Raw genomic sequence first — 21,415 nt, 5'->3', positions numbered from 1 at the left:
TGTAGACCACACTATCTACCAAGAGAGTTCTCATCTGTATTATTCCTAGCCGTCTATTTACCACCACAAACCTATGCTGGCACTAAGACTGCACTCAACGAGCTGTATAAGGCCATAAGCAAACAAGAAAATGCTCATCCAGACGCGGCGCTCCAAGTGGCCGGGGACTTTAATGCAGGTAAACTTAAATCCGTTTTACCTAATTTCTACCAGCAGGAAACATCTGCATCGAGCTAAAGGCTAGACTGCCTCTTTCAATGAGCAGGACACTAGTATGGACGCTTACAAGATATCCCGCTATGCCCTCAGACAAACCATTAAACAGGCAAAGCGTCAATACAGGATTAAGAATGAATCCTACTACACCGGCTCTGACACTCGTCAGATGTGGCAGGGCTTGAAAACTATTACCGACTACAAAGGGAAACCCAGCCGCGAGCTGCCCAGTGATGCGAGCCTACCAGACGAGCTAAATGCCTTTTATGCTCACTTCGAGGCAAGCAGCACTGAAGCATGCATGAGAGCACCAGCTGTCCCGAACAAATATGTGATAACGCTCTCGGTAGCCGATGTGAGCAAGACCTTTAAACAGGTCAACATTCACAAAGCCAGGTGGGAAAGGGCAGTGTGGAGTGAGATTGAGATTGCATTATCTGTGGATCTGTTGTGGCGGTATGTGAATTGGAGTGGGTCTAGGGTATCTGGGATGATGCTGTTGATGTGAGCCATGACCAGCCTTTCAAAGTACTTCATGGCTAATCATTTAGGCAGGTTACCTTCGCTTCCTTTGAGCACAGGGACTATGGTGGTCTGCTTGAAACATGTAGGTATTACAGACTTGGTCAGGGAGAGGTTGAAAATGTCAGTGAAGACACTTGACAGTTGGTCCGCGCATGCTTTGAGTACACGTCCTGGTAATACGTCTTACCCTGCGGTCAAGGAAGGAAGCGAAGGTAACATGCCTAAATGATTAGCCATGAAGTACTTTGAAAGGCTGGTCATGGCTCACATCAACAGCATCATCCCAGATACCCTAGACCCACTCCAATTCACATACCGCCACAACAGATCCACAGATAATGCAATCTCAATCTCACTCCACACTGCCCTTTCCCACCTGGACAAAAGGAACACCTATGTGAGAATACTGTGCATTGACTACAGCTCAGCGTTCAACACCATAGTGCCCACAAAGCTCATCACTAAGCTAATGACCCTGGCATTAAATACCTCCCTCTGCAACTGGATCCTGTACTTCATGACGGGCCGCACCCAGGTGGTAAGGGTAGGCAACAACACATCTGCCACGCTGATCCCCTCCTGTACTCCCTGTTCACCCACGACCGCATGGCCAAACACGTCACCAACACTATCATTAAGTTTGCTGAAGACACAACAATGATAGGCCTGGTCACCGACAATGATGAGACATCCTATAGGGAGGAGGTCAGCGAGTACCAGGACAACAACTTCTCCCCCAATGTGAGCAAGACAAAGGAGCTCATCATGGACTACAGGAAAAGGTGGGCCGAACAGGCCCCCATTAACATCGACGGGCTCTAGTGTAGAAACACTTGGGTGAACTTTTGGATACCGGTATATAGTAAAATACGGTTTACCGCCCAGCCCTATGCAGCTGTAGAACATTTTGAGAATATCACCAACAAACTAACATGTTCCAAACATACCAAGACAGTCGTGAAGAGGGCACGACAACACCTTTTCCCCCCCAGGAGACTGAAAAGATTTGACATGGGTCCCCAGATTCTCAAAAAGTTCTACAGCTGCATAGGGCTGGGCGGTAAACCGTATTTTACTATATACCGGTATCCAAAAGTTCACCCAAGTGTTTTGATCTAAATCGCAATTGCAACATTTGGTTAAAATTAAGGCCTAGTATTTTTGCCCATATCGTGGCAGTGTGGAAATGATCTCAAATGAGTGCAGGAAATGCAGAAATTATACCCCCCCCTCCATTTGTTTTTACACTGCTGCTACTCGCTGTTTATTATCTATGCATAGTCACTTTACCCCTACTTACATGTACAAAATGACCTCGTTATTGTGATTTTACTTTAGTTTATTTGGTAAATACTTTCTTAACTCTTTCTTGAACTGCATTGTTGGTTAAGGGCTTGTAAGTAAGAATTTCATGGTAAGGTCTACACCTGTTGTTTTTGGCGCATGTGACAAATAAAGTTTGATTTGATTTGACAGTCAACTTTCTCGCTCCTCCCACAACTTCCGGACTTTATAGCATTCCGAGAAAGCATTGATTATTGAGTCATTGTTAGAGTTACACTTCAGACAATACGCTGCCGTTGTGCTGTAGAATTTGTGAATTGTATCTCCTGTATAATACATTCTATACATTAGTTTATGCTGGATTAAGTGTACATTTTCATTAACTGTCATTTCATTAGTTATGCTCCAACTTTCCCTCCATCTTGTGCCAACATCAGTTATTTTTAAGTCTTGGTTCGAATAGTTTATGTTTTTTCTAAGAGATTGTCAGTTGGCTATGTTCTCTTCCCAATCATATGAATGTCATTTTCTGACTCAAAATAAGATTCCCTCAAGGTTGCTCTGATGTTCAAAAGATTTCAAATTTACATTTTGTGATATGTAACTTTAAGTTGCATGTATTTGAAACAACCGTTTCTATGTTTGTCAGTCAAAAAGTACTTTTTAATTCTGTCATGTAAATAAAGGTATTTCCTGTTACCAAGTAATTTACATTTTCTATGCATTTAGTTTTCCATGTGGACCAATTTATTAGTGAATTCTGAAAGCTATCCAAGTATTTTTCCATAAGGTTGTGTTTTTAGGAAGTAATATTGGTTCTTGTAGAATATGTTTCATTTTCATCCATATTTGTATAGTGTTCTTAACTATAGAGTTGTTAATCCTCTTAGCTTTATCCTTTGAAAATAGATACATCAAAATATTCTGGGGATGAGCATGCACATCTTCAATACGTTCCCATTCTTCCTCTTTAGTGCATTTAACTGCACATCTTCAATACGTTCCCATTCTTCCTCTTTAGTGCATTTAACGATATGTCGCAAGTAAAAGCCCTGGGTAGCAAGTTGATACAATTCCAAGTCTGGAAGGTTAAAACCACCCTCAGATTTAGGAAGATGTAAAACTTGCCTTTTTATTCTATACATTTTTTTTGCCCGTATAAATTACCGCTTTTGTATCTCTCTCGGGGGATTTAGAAAATGATAACTCATTTAGGATGTATTCATTTTTGTGAGAGCTGTGAGATATTTACCAGGTTTATTTCCTATTAAGTAGTGTGCTTCATTTGAGTTTAACCTATATTTGTTGGCTCTCTTCAGAAGTTAAATATCGTATTCCTGCTTAAGTTCAGACATTTTATTTTCTTCTTTACCTTTTTCTAAGATAGTGATTTTTTTTCTTTAATTTCAATTTCAAAATCATATTTAACTTTTGCAGAGTATGAGATTATCATTCCCCTAATGTACGCCTTAAAGGCATCCCAAATTATATCAGAGGTCAGCTTTTCTCTGTCCTCTATGTCAACATTTGTAATGGTAAAGGTTTTTATTTTTTTCAATTACGTATTATAACATTTCAGATCCAGAAGATGAGCTCTGTTCATTCTCCAAACTCTGTTGCTAAGTGAATTTTCTATTGGTGTAATTAAACATGATATCAGAGAATGATCAGATATCACTATATTAAACATTTTTTAATCCAGTAAATTGTTGAATGCATTTTTTAAATTATAAATGTAGTCAATTCTTGAATAGCTTTTCTTACTTTAAGAAAAAAATGAATAATATTTTATACTTGGGATAATAATCTCCAGGTGTCCTATAAATAATGTCCTAGTGGCACATGTTCAACTGAGCACTCGAAATTGAACAACAATGGAAATTGATAATACATTATTCCATTTGTCAGATATGATTCTTCAAGAATACGTATTTGATAAACATGTCTTGCTTATGATACCAATATGCAGCGTTATAGCAAATCTTTTTTTATAACCAAACCAAGATAGACCACAGCCTGTTATTTCCAATAGGAACAGATAGACCACAGCCTGTTATTTCCAATAGGAACAGATGACCACAGCCTGTTATTTCCAATAGGAACAGATAGACCACAGCCTGTTATTTCCAATAGGAACAGATGACCACAGCCTGTTATTTCCAATAGGAACAGATAGACCACAGCCTGTTATTTCCAATAGGAACAGATGACCACAGCCTGTTATTTCCAATAGGAACAGATAGACCACAGCCTGTTATTTCCAATAGGAACAGATAGACCACAGCCTGTTATTTCCAATAGGAACAGATGACCACAGCCTGTTATTTCCAATAGGAACAGATAGACCACAGCCTGTTATTTCCAATAGGAACAGATAGACCACAGCCTGTTATTTCCAATAGGAACAGATGACCCCAGCCTGTTATTTCCAATAGGAACAGATAGACCACAGCCTGTTATTTCCAATAGGAACAGATAGACCACAGCCTGTTATTTCCAATAGGAACAGATGACCCCAGCCTGTTATTTCCAATAGGAACAGATAGACCACAGCCTGTTATTTCCAATAGGAACAGATGACCACAGCCTGTTATTTCCAATAGGAACAGATAGACCACAGCCTGTTATTTCCAATAGGAACAGATAGACCACAGCCTGTTATTTCCAATAGGAACAGATAGACCACAGCCTGTTATTTCCAATAGGAACAGATGACCACAGCCTGTTATTTCCAATAGGAACAGATGAGGTATAGTGGGCAGAACAAGCAAGGAGGTGGGCAGAGCCAAGCATGAGCTAGCGTGATCCTATTGGCCCGTTCTAGCATACATCTTTATATAATAACTAGGCAAGTCAGTTAAGAACAAATTCTTATTTACAATGATGGCATAGGAACAGTGGGTTAACTGCCCTTTTCAGGGGAAGAACAACAGATTTTTACCTTGTCAGCTCAGGGATTCAATCGAGCAACCTTTCGGTTACTAGCCCAACACTCCAACCACTAGGCTACCTGCCGCGCCAACATCTCCATATTTCCGTTAGGGAACGCCTACTCTGTGAAATGCGCATGTGCAATAACTCAATTCACCTTTGCACTCCTTAACAACGCAATTTTATATTAATACATCCAGTGAAATATCTCTGTCATTGTTTTATCTGTTGTGTGTCTTTGTCTACAGTACTAACTTGGACCTGCGGTTCAGCCTGGCCCTGTGTGACAAGGAGAAACTGTTCAGACAGGCCCGCAGAGAGAAGGTGACGTTGGGCATCAAGAAGCTGCTAGACATGGAGAAGCCTCGCTTTCTCCCCAGCACCCCTCAGGAGGTGGGCATCCCCGAGTACTGTGGGACCAGGCTCTAAGAGCGGCCTACGTCCAGCCACGGTGTCATTTTTTAAATCATTTATAATTTTGGTTTTAGATTCAAATGCAGTGTTTGACATGTAATACCTAATTTATTAGGGTGCATTGCAGGTTTAATGCGTCATAGAATGGTAACCACTCCAAAATGGCATGGCAATATAATAGCCATGGGCTAAATAAAATATATATTGCCATAGAAAGTGGGCTTACCCTGCAGTATTGCTTACCATAGTGGTCAAGTTCGTAGACAAGAGCTGATATTAGCAAACAACACCCTTTTTTATATGCTGTATATACACATGCACCACATTCACACAATTAGATCTGTTAGTATTCCAACATGTGATCACTTTGTCGCCGCTAACTTCCTCTTAGACCGAGAGCTCTCAGGGCCTGTTCAGCTTCTGAGTTCTGCATTCCTCCCCTGGTTGGACTGGGCTGTGTTTCTGTGACTGGTTTTGGCCTTATGTTCCTAGTTGTAGTGTGTACCCTCACCTCTGGCCAGCTACTGTAGGCCCTTCCTGCCTGCCTGTGTCCTCACATGGTCCGGAAGCTACCAGCCATGATGAGATAATAACCCACCACATAACAGTACTGCTGCTGAGCTGCCACACTGCATTCCCACTGGGGCTAGTAAATACTACTGTCTAGAGCAGGGGAGGCCATTCAATCTGGCCTGCGGGAAAAAACACTCCAGGCTCCGGAACGCCTAAACTATGTATACTGAAAAAAAATATAGATGCAACATGCAGCAATTTCAAAACTTTTACTGTGTTACAGTTCATATGAGGAAATCAGTCAATTTAAATGAATTAATTAGGCCCTAATCGATGGATTTCACATGACTGGGTAGGGGCACAGCCAGGGTAAGAGGGCATTGGCCAACAACTCACACTGTCTCACACACACCATACGCTGCCTTTAAAACACACGCTGTGGTACATTACAGACTCAATCAGTCAATACACTGTCTCACACACACCATGATGAATCCTGTGCAGTTGTTGTGTCAGCGTGGTCTGAATATTTGTTGGAATTGTCTACGGATAAGACTGTGGCTCTAGTTCAGAGAAGCCAGTGCAGAGTTGGAAAGAAGCCCAGGAAATACAGTACATGGAGGTAGAGTGATACAATAACAATCATCTACTGTAGACAGAATGAGGGAAGTAACATAAGGAAGTAGGGGTTTCTGACAGTGCTGCTATGAATCTCAAGGAGTCATGTTATAACAGGGTATGCATTTTATTGTAAAATCCATTCCTATCTCTTCCTGCATGTGTCTGTCTGTGCAGGTGCCGGTGATAGCCATAGTGGGTTCAGGGGGAGGCTTCAGGGCCATGGTGGGGTTCTCTGGGGTGGTGAAGGCCCTGTATGAGTCTGGGGTCCTGGACTGTGCCACCTACATCGCTGGCCTCTCTGGATCCACCTGGTCAGTCATCTTTTCGTCTGTTTATACCATGCTCTCTTTCACAAACCCTCCCTCCCTCCCACTCCTCTCCTCCCTCCCATTCCTCTCCTCCCTCCCACTCCTCTCCTCCCACTCCTCCCTCTCACTTCTCTCCTCTCCTCCCCTCCCTCCTTCCCACTCCTCTCCTCCCATTCCTCTCCTCCCTCCCTCCCTCCCTCCCTCCCACTCCTCTCCTCCCACTCCTCCCTCTCACTTCTCTCCTCCAATTCCTCTCCTCCCTCCCACTCCTCTCCTCCCATTCCTCTCCTCCCTCCCTCCCTCCCTCCCACTCCTCTCCTCCCACTCCTCCCTCTCACTTCTCTCCTCCAATTCCTCTCCTCCCTCCCTCCCACTCCTCTCCTCCCACTCCTCCATCTCACTTCTCTCCTCCATGGGGCGGCATGTAACCTAGTGGTTAAAGCATTGGACTAGTAACCGAAAGGTGGCAAGTTCGAATCCCCGAGCTGACGCGGTAAAAGTCTGTTGTTCTGCCCCTGAACAAGGCAGTTAATCCACTGTTCCTAGGCCATCATTGAAAATAAGGATGTGTTCTTAACTGGCTTGCTAAGATAAAATAAATAAAACATCTCCCTCCCACTTCTCTCGTCCTACAGTATCTACCTCTGCATCAATGTTTGCCCAGTGTTTTTGTGTAGTGATTTCCATGTTTGTTTTGCTGCATCACTATCTTTCTCCCTCCCTCCCTATCTCGTCCATCTATCTCTGTCCCTCTATCTCTCTCCCTCTGTCTCCCTCCCCCTAACTCCCTCACTCCCTCCCACCTTCACTCACTCTCTCCCCCCTCTTCCTCCTCTACCTCTACCTCTACCTCCCTCTAACTCTCCCTCCTTCTTCCTCGTCTACCTCTCCCTCCCTCTATCTCTCCCTCCCTCTACCTCTCCCTCCGTCTTCTTCCTCTACCTCTACCTCTCCCTCTCTCTCCCTCCCTCTACCTCTCCCTCCCCTATCTCTCCCTCCCTCTTCCTCCTCTACCTCCCTCTACCTCCCTCTATCTCTCCCTCCCTCTACCTCTCCATCCTCTATCTCTCCCTCCTTCTATCTCTCCCTCACTATCTCCCTCCTCCCTCCTTCACTTTCTCCCTCCCTCCCTCCCTATCTCCCCCCCAGGTACATGTCAACCCTGTTCTCCCACCCAGAGTTCCCCTCTAAGGGGCCTAAGGAGATCAATGCAGAGCTGATGAAGAGTGTGAGCAGTAACCCTCTGAGACTGCTGCTGCCCCAGCACATCACCAACTACATCCAGGCTCTGTGGAGCAAGAAGGCCAACGGACAGCCCGTCACCTTCACAGACATCTTCGGCATGCTCATCGGAGAGACACTCATTCCTGCGGTGAGAGGACCGCAGGCATCTGTTTTTATTGTTTCTCTCTCTCCGTCTTCAAGAGGCCCTGACTCCTAAAGTGTTTCTCTGTTTTCATCAGAGAATGGACACAAAGCTGAGTGAGTTGCATGAGAAGGTAAACGAGGCCCAGTGTCCCCTTCCTCTGTTTACCTGTCTGCACGTCAAACCGGATGTATCCGAGCTCATGTTTGCAGGTCAGTGAGTGTGTATGCGTTGTGTGTGTGTGTTACAGTAGATCACAAGCTCAGTGTGGCTCTGAGGCTCTTCTCAGTTGTTCAACAAAGCGTAGCATTTCTGTGAGGAGTTCATGCACGTAGTGTGGTTGTGTGTTCGCAGTGCTGGTCACGTAGTTTGAATGGATGGTCCAAGTTCTGAATGAGCCTATTTGGGCTGTGTGTGTGTGTGTGTGTGTGTGTGTGTGTGTGTGTGTGTGTGTGTGTGTGTGTGTGTGTGTGTGTGTGTGTGTGGCTCCAGTAGAATGAGTATGTGTATTCAGTTTTGCATAATATGTCACCAGGGATCCTATCTCCCACATTCAAATTTTCCGTACACTACATTTCCTTGTAGCATCACTAATTTACCACAGTCATATATAGAGAGAGAGAGAGTTGGGCCAATGCGGTGTCTGTGTGAATGTTCCGGAGGCGCCACTTTCTCCTCCGTAGACGTTGCTAAGTGATCATTGAGGCTTCTGCGTTGCGCTGTTTATTTCAGATCGTTTTCTAAACCAAGGAAGATGTCCAGTGGAAGCAGATATGCAATTTGTTGACACCACAACACTGTACAGACTTGGATACACATTATAATCAATTAAATACGTCGTTCTGCTTGTTGACAGCGGGTTAATTTCAGAGGGAACTGTCGGAGGTTCTGTCCTATTGTTACATGACCAACAGTTGGAGAAGAAAGGCGCTAACATGGCGTCCGTTCTAAAAAACTGGCCCAACTCTCTCAATGCATGTCTCTGGTTTACCACCAACTGATGTGTCATGGTGGGCTGATATCCAAATGGGACTTACAGATATTAGACAGCATTGAAAAGTTCTCCATTAATGTCGCTATCTACTGTGCATATGACCAGTTACATTCATTTACAACAAAGCCATAGTGACAGTCTCTGTTACTGAAAGAAAGGGAGGCATGGATGTGGTCAAGCATAACAAATTGCACAACCAATGGTATTGCAAAAACTAACAAAGAACAGCAATGTAACAACATATTGACCACAGGCATTCCTGTAGCTGTAGTTTTAATACTGATGTGTGAGAAGGAACGTCAACAATGTGCAGGTTTAGTAGTACAACATGGGAAGGCAATGTTAGGTAGGGGTCAATGTGGTTATGGTATGCCCCCAAGTCCTGATCAAGGATCAGTTCTCGTTCCCAAAACTAACCTCAAAACAGTTCTTCGGGCCAACCTGTCCCCTGTTAGGTTGACTAAGCGCATGACTGTTTGCTGACTTATGGGGACTGTGACCCATAACTTGGCCTATAGTGTATTATTTTCAGGACTCAGGCAAAGACCCAGATGCAGACACAGGAGGCGGATAATACGAGTCTCACAATTTATTACAGAACATGGGGCCGGTAATCAGTAGGTCAAGGCAGGCAAAGGGTCAAAATCCAAAATCAGATTCAAGCAGGTGCAGGACGGCAGGCAGGTTCAGGGTCAGGACAGGCAGAAAGGTCAGAACTGGGAAGACTAAGAAAAACAAAAACTAGAATACATGAAACACGGGAACACGCTGGTAGGACTTGATGGGACAAGACAAACTGGCAACAGACAAACAGAGAATTCAGGTATAAATATACAGGAGATAATGGAGATAAATGGGAGACACCTAGTGGGTGGTGGAGACAAGTACAAGACGGGTGAAACTGATCAGGGTGTGACAATTTTGAAAATGAACTGGAATAGACTATTGCTTCAGTTAGTCAGGTACTCCGTTTATCTGTAAATCCCCCACCTTTTAACACTGGTGTGACAAGGAAATACTTTCACACCCATTCTAGAGAAAGGCTAAAATATTGCCACCTAACACACAGTGGTAACCTTATCCTCCTTACTCCAGTTCCAAGAATAGGCTGAAAGGTGATTGTTGTTCTGAGGAACTCAAACATATAATGTATGAAACAGTGTGTCGTGTTGTGCCTAATAGTATTGTATGTCAAATCAAATTGTATTGGTCACATACACATATTTAGCAGATGTTATAGCGGCGAGTAGTGAAATGCTTGTGTTCCTAGCTACAACAGTGCAGTAGTATCTAACAATTCACAACAACACACAGAAATCTAAACGTAAAATAATGGAATTAAGAAATATATAAATATTAGGACGGCAATGTTGGAGTGGCATTGACTAAAATCCAGTAGAATAGAATACAGTATATACATGTGAGATGAGTAAAGCAGTATGTAAATATTATTAAAGTATGTGTGGATGTTGTTGTGTCACTAAAGTAGTCACGTAGGGTATACCTGGCTTGTACTGTTATTGTAAACCTGGGTTACCCTCTTTGCATAACATATACATATAAATGCATATTTACTGCAGACTTGTGAAAAGGCGTAAACATGTTCCCAATGACATTGTACTTACCGTGTGCTCTCCTGATGAAAGCCTTAGTTAGTGACATACATACACTGTTTGGATTTTGATTAATGGATGCTGTTATTTTTTTCAGACTGGGTGGAGTTCAGCCCATATGAGATTGGAATGGCAAAGTACGGAACGTTCATGACTCCTGACCTTTTTGGAAGCAAATTCTTCATGGGAACCGCTGTGAAGCGGTATGAGGAGAACCCACTACATTTCCTTATGGGTAGGAAAAAACTCTGAATATACCTGGCACTTCCTCATGGCACTTTCTCAAGAGATTCATTAAATGATAAGCTGTCAAACATGATATTCATGATTCATTACATTATATTGATGTTGTGGCTTCTCTCTCTAGGGGTGTGGGGCAGTGCCTTCTCCATTCTCTTCAACAGAGTCCTGGGGGTGAAAGACACAGTCGGGGGGAGCACCATGGAGGAAGAGCTTGGTAAGAAACCACACACACTTCCCTTTTAACTCCAATCCTAACCCCAACCTCTTGTCTGAACCCTGACCCCAATGAAGTCATGTAGCCGTGTAGATATAGTACCAAATCCTGGTCCCCTCCACAGTTAATACAGCACGTACACCCAGGGCTGTAAGTGTGACCAATCTCTAAAGTGGGACCAATACAATGAATTAATGCCACATGGGGCCTCATTCTGGCCTACTTGGAGATTCTAGGATTTGCGTGTGTAACAAATGATTGGGAATGATCAAACTGTCGCACGCAACATATATACGTAAACATGTTTTCATTGATAAATCAGAGCCATACTATACTTCTGCTCTCGTAAACAAGCGTCACAATCCCGCCTGAAAAACACCCTCCATTCACCTTTTATAATAACAAGAACACCCTCATTTTCTGTATGGTTTGGAGATGTTGGAACTGGGCCATTACCGTTTCTAAGAAAGCACACGGGCAGCAAATGTGATCACATTTTTGTAGAGATGTGGGCAGAATGTTTCAATCTTTTGTAGTGACTATAGCCTATAGTGTGTGCCAAACACTGGTCATGCGTTCTGCAAGATTGATTGTCTATCGAACAATTTAAAAGTGAATCCTACCTACAGCCTAATATTTGTTGTGTAAACCAGTCACGTCAGAAAAGGAGAGACATGCCGTTTAATATGATTATAATTTAGGCATATATAATAAAAGTTAAGTCAATATATTTGCAACATGCTGCTATGCGATCTTCTTACGAAAGGCAAGTGGATCTGTTTTATCAATAGCGCTACCATTTAATGTTTTTATTAGCCTCAGTTGGTAGAGCATGACGCGTACAACGCCAGGGTTGTGGGTTTCCATTCCCACTGGGGACCAGTATGAAAAATGTATGCACTCGATACTGCAAGTTGCTCTGGATAAAAGCGTCTGCTAAATGACTAAAATGTAAAATAATAATACACCTACATTTTCCCCAAAATGCAATACAGTAGATCAACCACTCGAAGTTCTGCATACTCATGGTCTGAGATTTGCGTGGAGATACACACACTTTCCCGTCAAGTTTAGAAATAACAACCTTTGCGGGGAAACTGTCGCACGCAACGTTTGGAGTCTTTTTTTGTGCGCACGCACCTCTGATAAATGAGGCCCCTGGAGTTCTCATTCGGAAGCACCAGTGCGAGGGGAAAAAATTAATCATTTTATTTGATTTATTTAATAATAATTATTGTAATGATAAGGCTTTGCTGTGCCATTGTTTTCCGAGCGACAGATTCGTTAGCGTCATGCTTGCACCATTAATACAGCGAACACTGCTTGTTTCTAGCCCAAACAGTTCAAAAGATCGGACCCATATTATCGGCAAAACTTTTTTCTCATTTTACATTTTACATTCATAAATCATGTTGTGGGCCGTTCTATAAAACTACTTGCGCATCGACATTGTTTACACTTTGCTCGGTCATGTTACCTCATTGGCTAGCTCGCTAACAACCTGGTAACTTTACCTGCCTATCCTAACATTTGGGGGCACAGAAAGGAAGGGACAGGATCATAGCAATTAATGAATGACAGATGACTTGCACTTGATGCTCTTAAAAAGATGACTTGCACTTGATGCTCTTAAAAAGATTCAATGTAATGCATCTCAATAGGAAAATAGTGTTTTTACATGATGTAGAAACATAACATTTCACAAATAACATTTTAATTTCAATGGCAGGTATTTGTATCAACACTTTTTATAATAAACACGTGTATTTACATGGTTACATACTGTATTAGTTTCTTGGGCACAACATACACTATACAAAAGTACAGTATGTGGACACCCCTTCAAATTAGTGGATTCGGCTATTTCAGCCACACCCTTCGCTGACAGATGTATAAAATCGAGCACACAGCCATGCATTCTCCATAGACAAACATTGGCAGTAGAATGGCCTTTCTGAAGGGCTCATTGACTTTCAACGTGGCACCATCATAGGATTCCACCTTTCCAACACGTCAGTTTGTAAAATTTCTGCCCTGCGACAGCTGCACCGGTCAATTGTAAGTGCTGTTATTGTGAAGTAGAAAAGTCTAGGAGCAATAACAGCTCAGCCGTGAAGTGGTAGACCACACAAGCTCACAGAATCGGACCGCCAAGTTCTGAAGTGAGTTGCGCGTAAAAATCGTCTGTCCTCGGTTGCAACACTCACTACCAAGTCAAACTGCCTCTGGAAGCAACGTCAGTGCATGAACTGTTCATCGGGAGCTTCATAAAATGGGTTTCCATGGCCGAGCAACTGTGCACAAGCCTATATCACCAAATGTGTCGGCTGTAGGGGTGTAAAGCTCATCGCCATTTGACTCTGGAGCAGTGGAAAAACGTTCTCTGGAGTGATGAATCACGCTTCACCATCTGGCAGTCCGACGGACTAATTTGGGTTTTGCGGATGCCAGGAGAAAGATACCTGCTCCAATGCATAGTGCCAACTGTAAAGTTTGGTGGAGGAGGAATAATTGTCTGGGGCTGTTGTTCATGGTTCGGGCTAGGCCCCTTAGTTCCATTGAAGGGAGATCTTAACACTACAGCATACAATCAATCAATCAATCAAATGTATTTATAAAGCCCTTTTTACATCCGCCGATGTCACAAAGGGCTATAGAGAAACCCAGCCTAAAACCCCAAACAGCAAGCAATGCATATGTAGAAGCACAGTGGCTAGGAAAAACTCCCTAGAAAGCCAGGAACCTAGGAAGAAACCAGGCTCTGACGGGTGGACAGTCCTCTTCTGGCTGTGCCGGGTTGAGATTATAACAGTACATGGCCAAGATGTTCAAACGTTCATAGATGACCAGCAGGGTCAAATAATAATAATAAGCACAGTGGTTGTAGAGTGTGCAACAGGTCAGCACCTCAGGAGTAAATGTCAGTTGGCTTTTCATAGCCGATCATTGAGAGTTAGAGACAGCAGGTTTGGTAGAGAGAGAGAGTCGAAAACAGCAGGTCCGGGACAAGGTAGCATGTCCGGTGAACAGGTCAGGGTTCCATAGCCGCTGGCAGAACAATTGAAACTGGAGCAACAGCACGACCTGGGGAACTGGGGACAGCAAGGAGTCATCGGGTCAGGTATTCCTGAGGCAAGGTCCCAGGGCCTAGGTCCTCCGGTAGGGGAGGGAGAGAGAGGGAATTAGAGGGAGCATACTTAAATTCACACAGGACACCAGATAAGACAGGAGAAATACTCCAGATAAAACAGACTGACCCTAGCCCCCCGACACATAAACTATTGCAGTATAAATACTGGAGGCTGAGACGGGAGGGGTCGGGAGACACTGTGGCCCCGTCCAAATATACCCCCAGACAGGGCCAACCAGGCAGGATATAACCCCTCCCACTTTGCCAAAGCACAAACCCCACACCACTAAAGGGATTTCTTCAAACCACCAACTTACTACCCTGAGACAAGGCTGAGTATAGCCCACAAAGATCTCCCCCACATCACGAATCCAAGGGGGGCGCCAACCCAGACAGGAAGATCACATCAGTGACTCAACCCACTCAAATGGCACCCCCCTCCTAGGGACGGCATGGAAGAGCACCAGTAAGCCAGTGACTCAGCCCCCGTAATAGGGTTAGAGGCAGAGAACCCCAGTGGAGAGAGGGGAATAGGCCAGGCAGAGACAGCAAGAGCGATTCATCGCTCCAGTGCCTTTCCGTTCACCTTCACAACCCTGGGCCAGACTACACTCAATCATAGGACCTACTGAAGAGATGAGTCTTCAATAAAGACTTAAAGGTCGAGATCGAGTCTGCGTCTCTCACATGGATAGGCAGACCATTCCATAAAAATTGAGCTCTATAGGAGAAAGCCCTGCCTCCAGCTGTTTGCTTAGAAATTCTAGGGACAATTAGGAGGCCTGCGTCTTCTGACCGTAGCGTGTGGGTATGTACGGCAGGACCAAATCGGAGAGATAGGTAGGTTAGCAGTAAAACCTGGAAATCAGCCCTAGCCTTAACAGGAAGCCAGTGTAGAGGTGCTAGCACTGGAGCAATATGATCACATTTTGGGGTTCTAGTCAAGATTCTAGCAGTCGTGTTTTGCACTAACTGAAGTGTATTTAGTGCTTTATCCGGGTAGCCGGTGTTAGGTTCTAATTATCAAAGAACTCGGTGAACACTATGAAAGCTTAAACCAAGTTTATTCTTCCCAAAGGATCAAACAGCTGAATCGACAAAAACATGTTTGCAATAGTGGTGGTAAATGTACCCCACTTTGGGTGGAGTCTTCTCCTCCTCGCTAAACATTGTATCTTTATTGCAAGTCAGGAAACTAAGTGATATGGGCAATAAATGGTTCCACTTCCCTTAACGTGAGCTGATATGACCTCGCCCCCCTTATCCACGGCTCTCTCCCCTTATCAGAGATAAGGAGATACTCTGAATGCACGGCTATGAAAAGCCAACTGACATTTACTCCGGAGGTGATGACCTGTTGCACCCTCTACAACCACTGTGATTATTATTATCTGACCCTGCTGGTCATCTATGAACATCTTGGCCATGTTCTGTTATATTCTCCACCCGGCACAGCCAGAAGAGGACTGGCTGTGCCGGGTGGAAGAGGACCCCTCATAGCCTGGTTCCTCTCTAGGTTTCTTCCTAGGTTCCGGCCTTTCTAGGGAGTTTTTCCTAGCCACCGTGCTTCTACATTATGCATTGCTTGCTGTTTGGGGTTTTAGGCTGGGTTTCTGTACAGCAATTTGTGACATCAGCTGATGTAAGAAGGGCTTTATAAATAAATGTCCCTATGGGACTATTATCCAGGCCTCGAACCAGAATGGGCGACTGTAGGGGAATACAAAGGGATGCGTATGCTCTGCCTCGGGCAAACGTGCCGAGCCCACCTCCATCGGCTCTGGCCACGGAGCTGGTGTAGCCATGTGCTGCGGATTCTGCGCAGGTTTACTTTGGGACCGCAGGAGGTTGTCCAATGCTGATGAGTTGGTCGAGTGACAGGTTGTCATCACGGCAGGCTAACTCCAGCTGTACCTCCTCCCGCAAAACGGTCACCATAGCCAACTCGTTCCATCCGGCGGAGGCCGCGATGGTCCGGAACTCAAGGGTGAACTCCAAGGCAGTCCTAGCTCCCTGGCGTAGTCGGAATACACTCTCACCCCCTTCTCGACCCTCCACAGGATGATCAAACACCGAGCGGAAGAGGAGGTTGAAGCGCTTGTAGGACGACCTCGGGTCAGCCTGTCTCCCAGACCACGGCACCTCAGTCCAGAACCCGTCCGGTCAGTGCCGAGATGATGGTGGCAACCCTGTCTCTTCCGGAAACAGCCTCGGCGTAGCGAGCGAGGTACAGGTCGCATTGTAGAAGGAAACCCTTGCATCTTGCTGGCTCGCCGTCGAAGTGCTCCGGGAGGGACAGGGGTATCCCACGGACCGGCTCCGATTGAACGGTGGTAGGTTGTGGTGTGGAATTTGATACCAGAATTGGTGCTGGAGACCGCACGTTCCGCTCCAAGTGCAGGATGGTTGCCAGCACACTGTCCATGGCGATACCGAGTCTGGAGAGACAGTCCTCGTGGTGCTGTACTGTCCCTACAATGGTCGCCATCTCGGTCTTTCCTGCTGTCTCCATTTGTTGGTCAGTTATTCTGTCACGCTGGTATAAAGGATTTGGAGACAGGTGAAGGAATACATAATAAGGGTTTTTTAATATGCCCAAACCAAACACGTATACAAAATACTGGGGTGTACCCAAACAAACAGGCTCGGGTAAAGCTCATAGATAGACACGAAACGAGACCCGTAATACACAATGCACAAAAGACGCAGCACAGAAGCTGAAATAACGCAGAGGTACTCATACGACCAACGGACATGGGAACAATAACCGACAAGGACAATGGGGAACGGAGGGTACATATATAACATACTAATCAGATGAAATGGGAACCAGGTGTGCGTAATCAGACAAGACAGTCCGGGATTGAGGATAATGTTCCCAGTTCAGTGAAGTCTAGAAGGCCGGTAACGTCGACCTCCGGAACTGGTGAACCGAATGAGCAGCAGTACCGGGGGATCTGTAACAGATTCTTGGTTGGAATCTAAGCAGATTATTGGTTGCAATTGAAAATGTAATAAAATGGTGGTCTGATAGTCCAGGATTATAAGGAAAAATATTAAGATCCACAATATTTATTCCACAGGACAAAACTAGGTCCAGAGTATGACTGTGGCAGTGAGTAGGTCCGGAGACATGTTGGACAAAACCCACTGAGTTGATGATGGCTCCGAAAGCCCTTTGGAGTGGGTCTGTGGACTTTTCCATGTGAATATTAAAATCACCCAAAAAATATGGATATTATCTGCCATGACTACAAGGTCCGATAGTAATTCAGGAAACTCAGCGAGGAACGCTATGTACAGCCCAGAAGGCCTGTAAATAGTAGCTATAAAAAGTGATTGAGTAGGCTGCATAGATTTCATGACTAGAAGCTCAAAAGATGAAAACGCAGTCGTTTTGTTTTGGTAAATTGAAATTTGCTATCGTAAATGTTAGTAACATCTTTGACTTTGTGGGATGCGCAGGGAATATGGTCACTAGTGTAACCAGGAGGAGAGGCCTCATTTATCAGAGTAAATTCATCAGGCTTAAGCCATGTTTCAGTCAGGCCAATCACATCAAGATTATGATCAGTGATTAGTTAATTGACTATAACTGCCTTGGAAGTGAGGGATCTAACACTAAGTAGCCCTATTTTGAGATGTGAGATATCACAATCTCTTTCATTAATGACAGGAATGGATGAGGTCTTTACTCCAGTGAGATTGCTAAGGCGAACACCGCCATGTTTAGTTTTGCCCAATCTAGATCGAGGCACAGACACGGTCTCAATGGGGATAGCTGACCTGACTCCACTGACTGTGCTAGTGGCAGACTCCACTAAGCTGGCAGGCTGGCTAACAGCCTGCTTCCTGACCTGCATCTCATTGTGGAGCTAGAGGAGTTAGAGCCCTGTCTATGTTCATAGGGCTCCTGAGTGGCGCAGTGGGCTAAGGCACTGCATCTCAGTGCTAGAGGCGTCACTACAGACCCTGGTTCAACTTCAGGCTGTATCACAACTGGCCGTGATTGGGAGTCCCATAGGGCGGTCCACAATTGGCCTAGCGTCGTTAGGGCTTTTTTATTTTTTTATTTTTACTTTACCGTTATTTTACCAGGTAAGTTGACTGAGAACACGTTCTCATTTGCAGCAACGACCTGGGGAATAGTTACAGGGGAGAGGAGGGGGATGAATGAGCCAATTGTAAACTGGGGATTATTAGGTGACCATGATGGTTTGAGGGCCAGATTGGGAATTTAGCCAGGACACCGGGGTTAACACCCCTACTCTTACGATAAGTGCCATGGGATCTTTAATGACCTCAGAGAGTCAGGACACCCGTTTAACGTCCCATCCGAAAGACGGCACCCTATACAGGACAGTGTCCCCAATCACTGCCCTGGGGCATTGGGATATTTTTTAGACCAGAGGAAAGAGTGGCTCCTACTGGCCCTCCAACACCACTTCCAGCAGCATCTGGTCTCCCATCCAGGGACTGACCAGGACCAACCCTGCTTAGCTTCAGAAGCAAGCCAGCAGTGGTATGCAGGGTGGTATGCTGCTGGCATGGCCCGGGGTAGCTCATCATTGTAAATAAAAATGTGTTTTTAACTGGAAATCCTTCCCAGATGAGTTGATTATGTTATAGCAGCAAAGGGGGGACCAACTCCATATTAATTCCCATGATTTTAGAATGAGATGTTCGACGAGCAGGTGTCCACATACTTTTGGTAATGTAGTGTATGCTTCAGAAGTATCTAGAATTCATATAGGTTATATTTTCAAACTTTTTTTTTAAAATCTCCTAACTTTTTAAAGTTGGGAGCACTACTGCTACCATTGAACATGTTTAATTAAGAGCCCTGCATACACCTTTTTAGTATCTACTTACAGTGCAGCTCATACAGCATTGTCCCAGTGACTGATACCTGGAGGCACTTAATTGTGCTAATCTCAAAAGCTTAGTTCCAATTTGATGTGTTAGCCCACAGTCCCCATTCCAATATGTCGTGTCTGCTCTGCACAACGCAAGCCAACTGCACCTCCCATTGTAGTCTTGTTTCCTATTACGCAGCTTTATGTGACACGCGAGTGACAGCTGTACCTGATGCCAACTCACATCACACCCGTCAATCGGTTCCAAAAATAACTTTCTCCTGGGGTTTCTCAGATGAGGGTGTGATTCCCTTCAATGGAGACAAAGATTATGTTCAGCTTCCTGTCACTATTTATAAAGGCTTATGAAGATGTTTGGTTAATGGGCTGTTGAGGTTTTCTTTTACCTTTTAACACACCAACACACACACACACACAGCGGTAATTCACCAACATGCACACACACACACACACACACACACACATACCGGTAATTCACCAACACCCACACCTACACAACAATACAGTACATATCAGCTTGCAAGTGCAGTGACTACACATATACGCCTACACACATTCCAAGAACTGACTGATTTATGTTATATGCCGATTGTTTTATTGTGTTTGTTATGTAAGCCATTAGTTTATAAAAAGGTAGGGCCTAAACAATTGAAAGTGAATTGGACAGCGGTTAGGCCATGGTAAGCTCTGCGTTTTTGAGATGGTGACTGAAGACTTGGATGTGAGTGAAAGTGTGATTGAGGAAGATGTCCTTGTCTCTTCCCACAGAACAGATAAAACCTCAACACATCGTGGGGGAGGAGAGTATGGACAATGACGAGGAGCCTCGGAAAGGTGAGGACTACAATACCCATGAAGCATATCGATTCATAGGAAATTAACAGAATCCTGAAGGAGTGTATGGTCTATTGGTTGAAACAAATCTCTGCAATGCATCAGCTTCTGTTTTGACGTATTTAAACTGCTTCTGGGAAGTCACCGCCCCGACGCTGCATTTTTCATACGTTACGTCTCTTTCCTTTATTTAATTATAACACATTCTTATGTATGTATGCATCATGCTGGAACATAAGTTGAGCGAGTGCATCAGACTTAATTTCACCCCCTGGCAATTAAACCAACCGTGTTGCATCAGGTTCAACTCGCTGTCAGTGGTTGTTCTTAGCAGATGTAGCTAGCGTGGCTGTCTCTGTGCCCACATGAAAAAATACTATAGTATACTTACTATGGTATAAATACTATAGTGAATACTGTACTAGTTACTGTTGTATTATGTAGTATTTACAGGTAACTATAGTATAAATACTGTAGTAAAATATAACTGTAGTATATAATATAGTAATTAATGTAGTGTTTCTGTTGATTGTAATATAGCATTTACTGTGGTGTTTTTGTTTTATTATCTTTGACATAGAAGTCGATTATTTCTCCTTCAGGAAACCTACTGGAGAAATACTAGAAGAGCACATTTTCTACAACCTGTAGGGAGTTAGGACTGGGGTCTGAACAGATCGTTCAGGGATTCTGCTCTTTTCTACAACCTGTAGGGAGTTAGGACTGGGGTCTGAACAGATCGTTCAGGGATTCTGCTCTTTTCTACAACCTGTAGGGAACACAATATATGGTCTGGCACAAATTGCGATAGGGTGAGGGGGAGGGGCTGGTATATTCAAATGAAATACCGTAGTATTTAATATTGATCAAAAAGTCTAGTGTTTTTGTGGACATTACTGTAGTATTTACCTGAGTGCTTTTTTTGTGGATAATACTGTAGAATGTACTATAGTATTCTACAGTATACTACACATTTTATACAACATTTCAAGTACTACATGTTTGAGGGATACTACAGTGTAGTATAGTATTCTACATTATACTACAGTTTACTATAGAATTCTATAGTAAGTACTGTAGTATTCTATAGTTAACTGTAGTATTTTTTTAATGTGGGTGTGGTTGGTAGATAATGGCTCTGAGGATTTTTTTTGTCTCTGTTAAACCTGTTGTGGGTCAAGAATGTGTGGGTGGCTAGCCTCTGAGGTGATCAATCTCTGCTTATAGGTGGTAGGTGTTAGTGTTGTGGAGAGAGAGAGAGAGAGATAGAGAGAGATTAGAAAGAGAGATGAGAGAGAGATGATAGAGAGAGATTATATGTATAGAGAGAGA

General features: G+C 44.0%; 1 protein-coding gene across 1 annotated transcript in view; it reads left to right on the top strand.

Annotated features, from left to right (window-relative positions):
- The window catches only part of pla2g4ab (phospholipase A2, group IVAb (cytosolic, calcium-dependent)), a 59,925-nt gene that overhangs the window by 21,020 nt on the left and 17,490 nt on the right, over nt 1–21,415 (top strand). Inside the window, exons 7-13 of the mRNA XM_055943697.1 lie at nt 5,205–5,349; nt 6,679–6,815; nt 7,962–8,184; nt 8,276–8,390; nt 10,883–11,020; nt 11,153–11,242; nt 20,018–20,083. Coding sequence (XP_055799672.1) covers nt 5,205–5,349; nt 6,679–6,815; nt 7,962–8,184; nt 8,276–8,390; nt 10,883–11,020; nt 11,153–11,242; nt 20,018–20,083 — 914 coding nt within the window. The remainder of the gene's footprint in view (nt 1–5,204; nt 5,350–6,678; nt 6,816–7,961; nt 8,185–8,275; nt 8,391–10,882; nt 11,021–11,152; nt 11,243–20,017; nt 20,084–21,415) is intronic.

Source organism: Salvelinus fontinalis, chromosome 14 (genome assembly GCF_029448725.1).
Source record: "Salvelinus fontinalis isolate EN_2023a chromosome 14, ASM2944872v1, whole genome shotgun sequence".
Classification (NCBI taxonomy): Eukaryota; Metazoa; Chordata; class Actinopteri; order Salmoniformes; family Salmonidae; genus Salvelinus; species Salvelinus fontinalis.
This window is presented reverse-complemented; position numbering and strand designations above follow the sequence as displayed.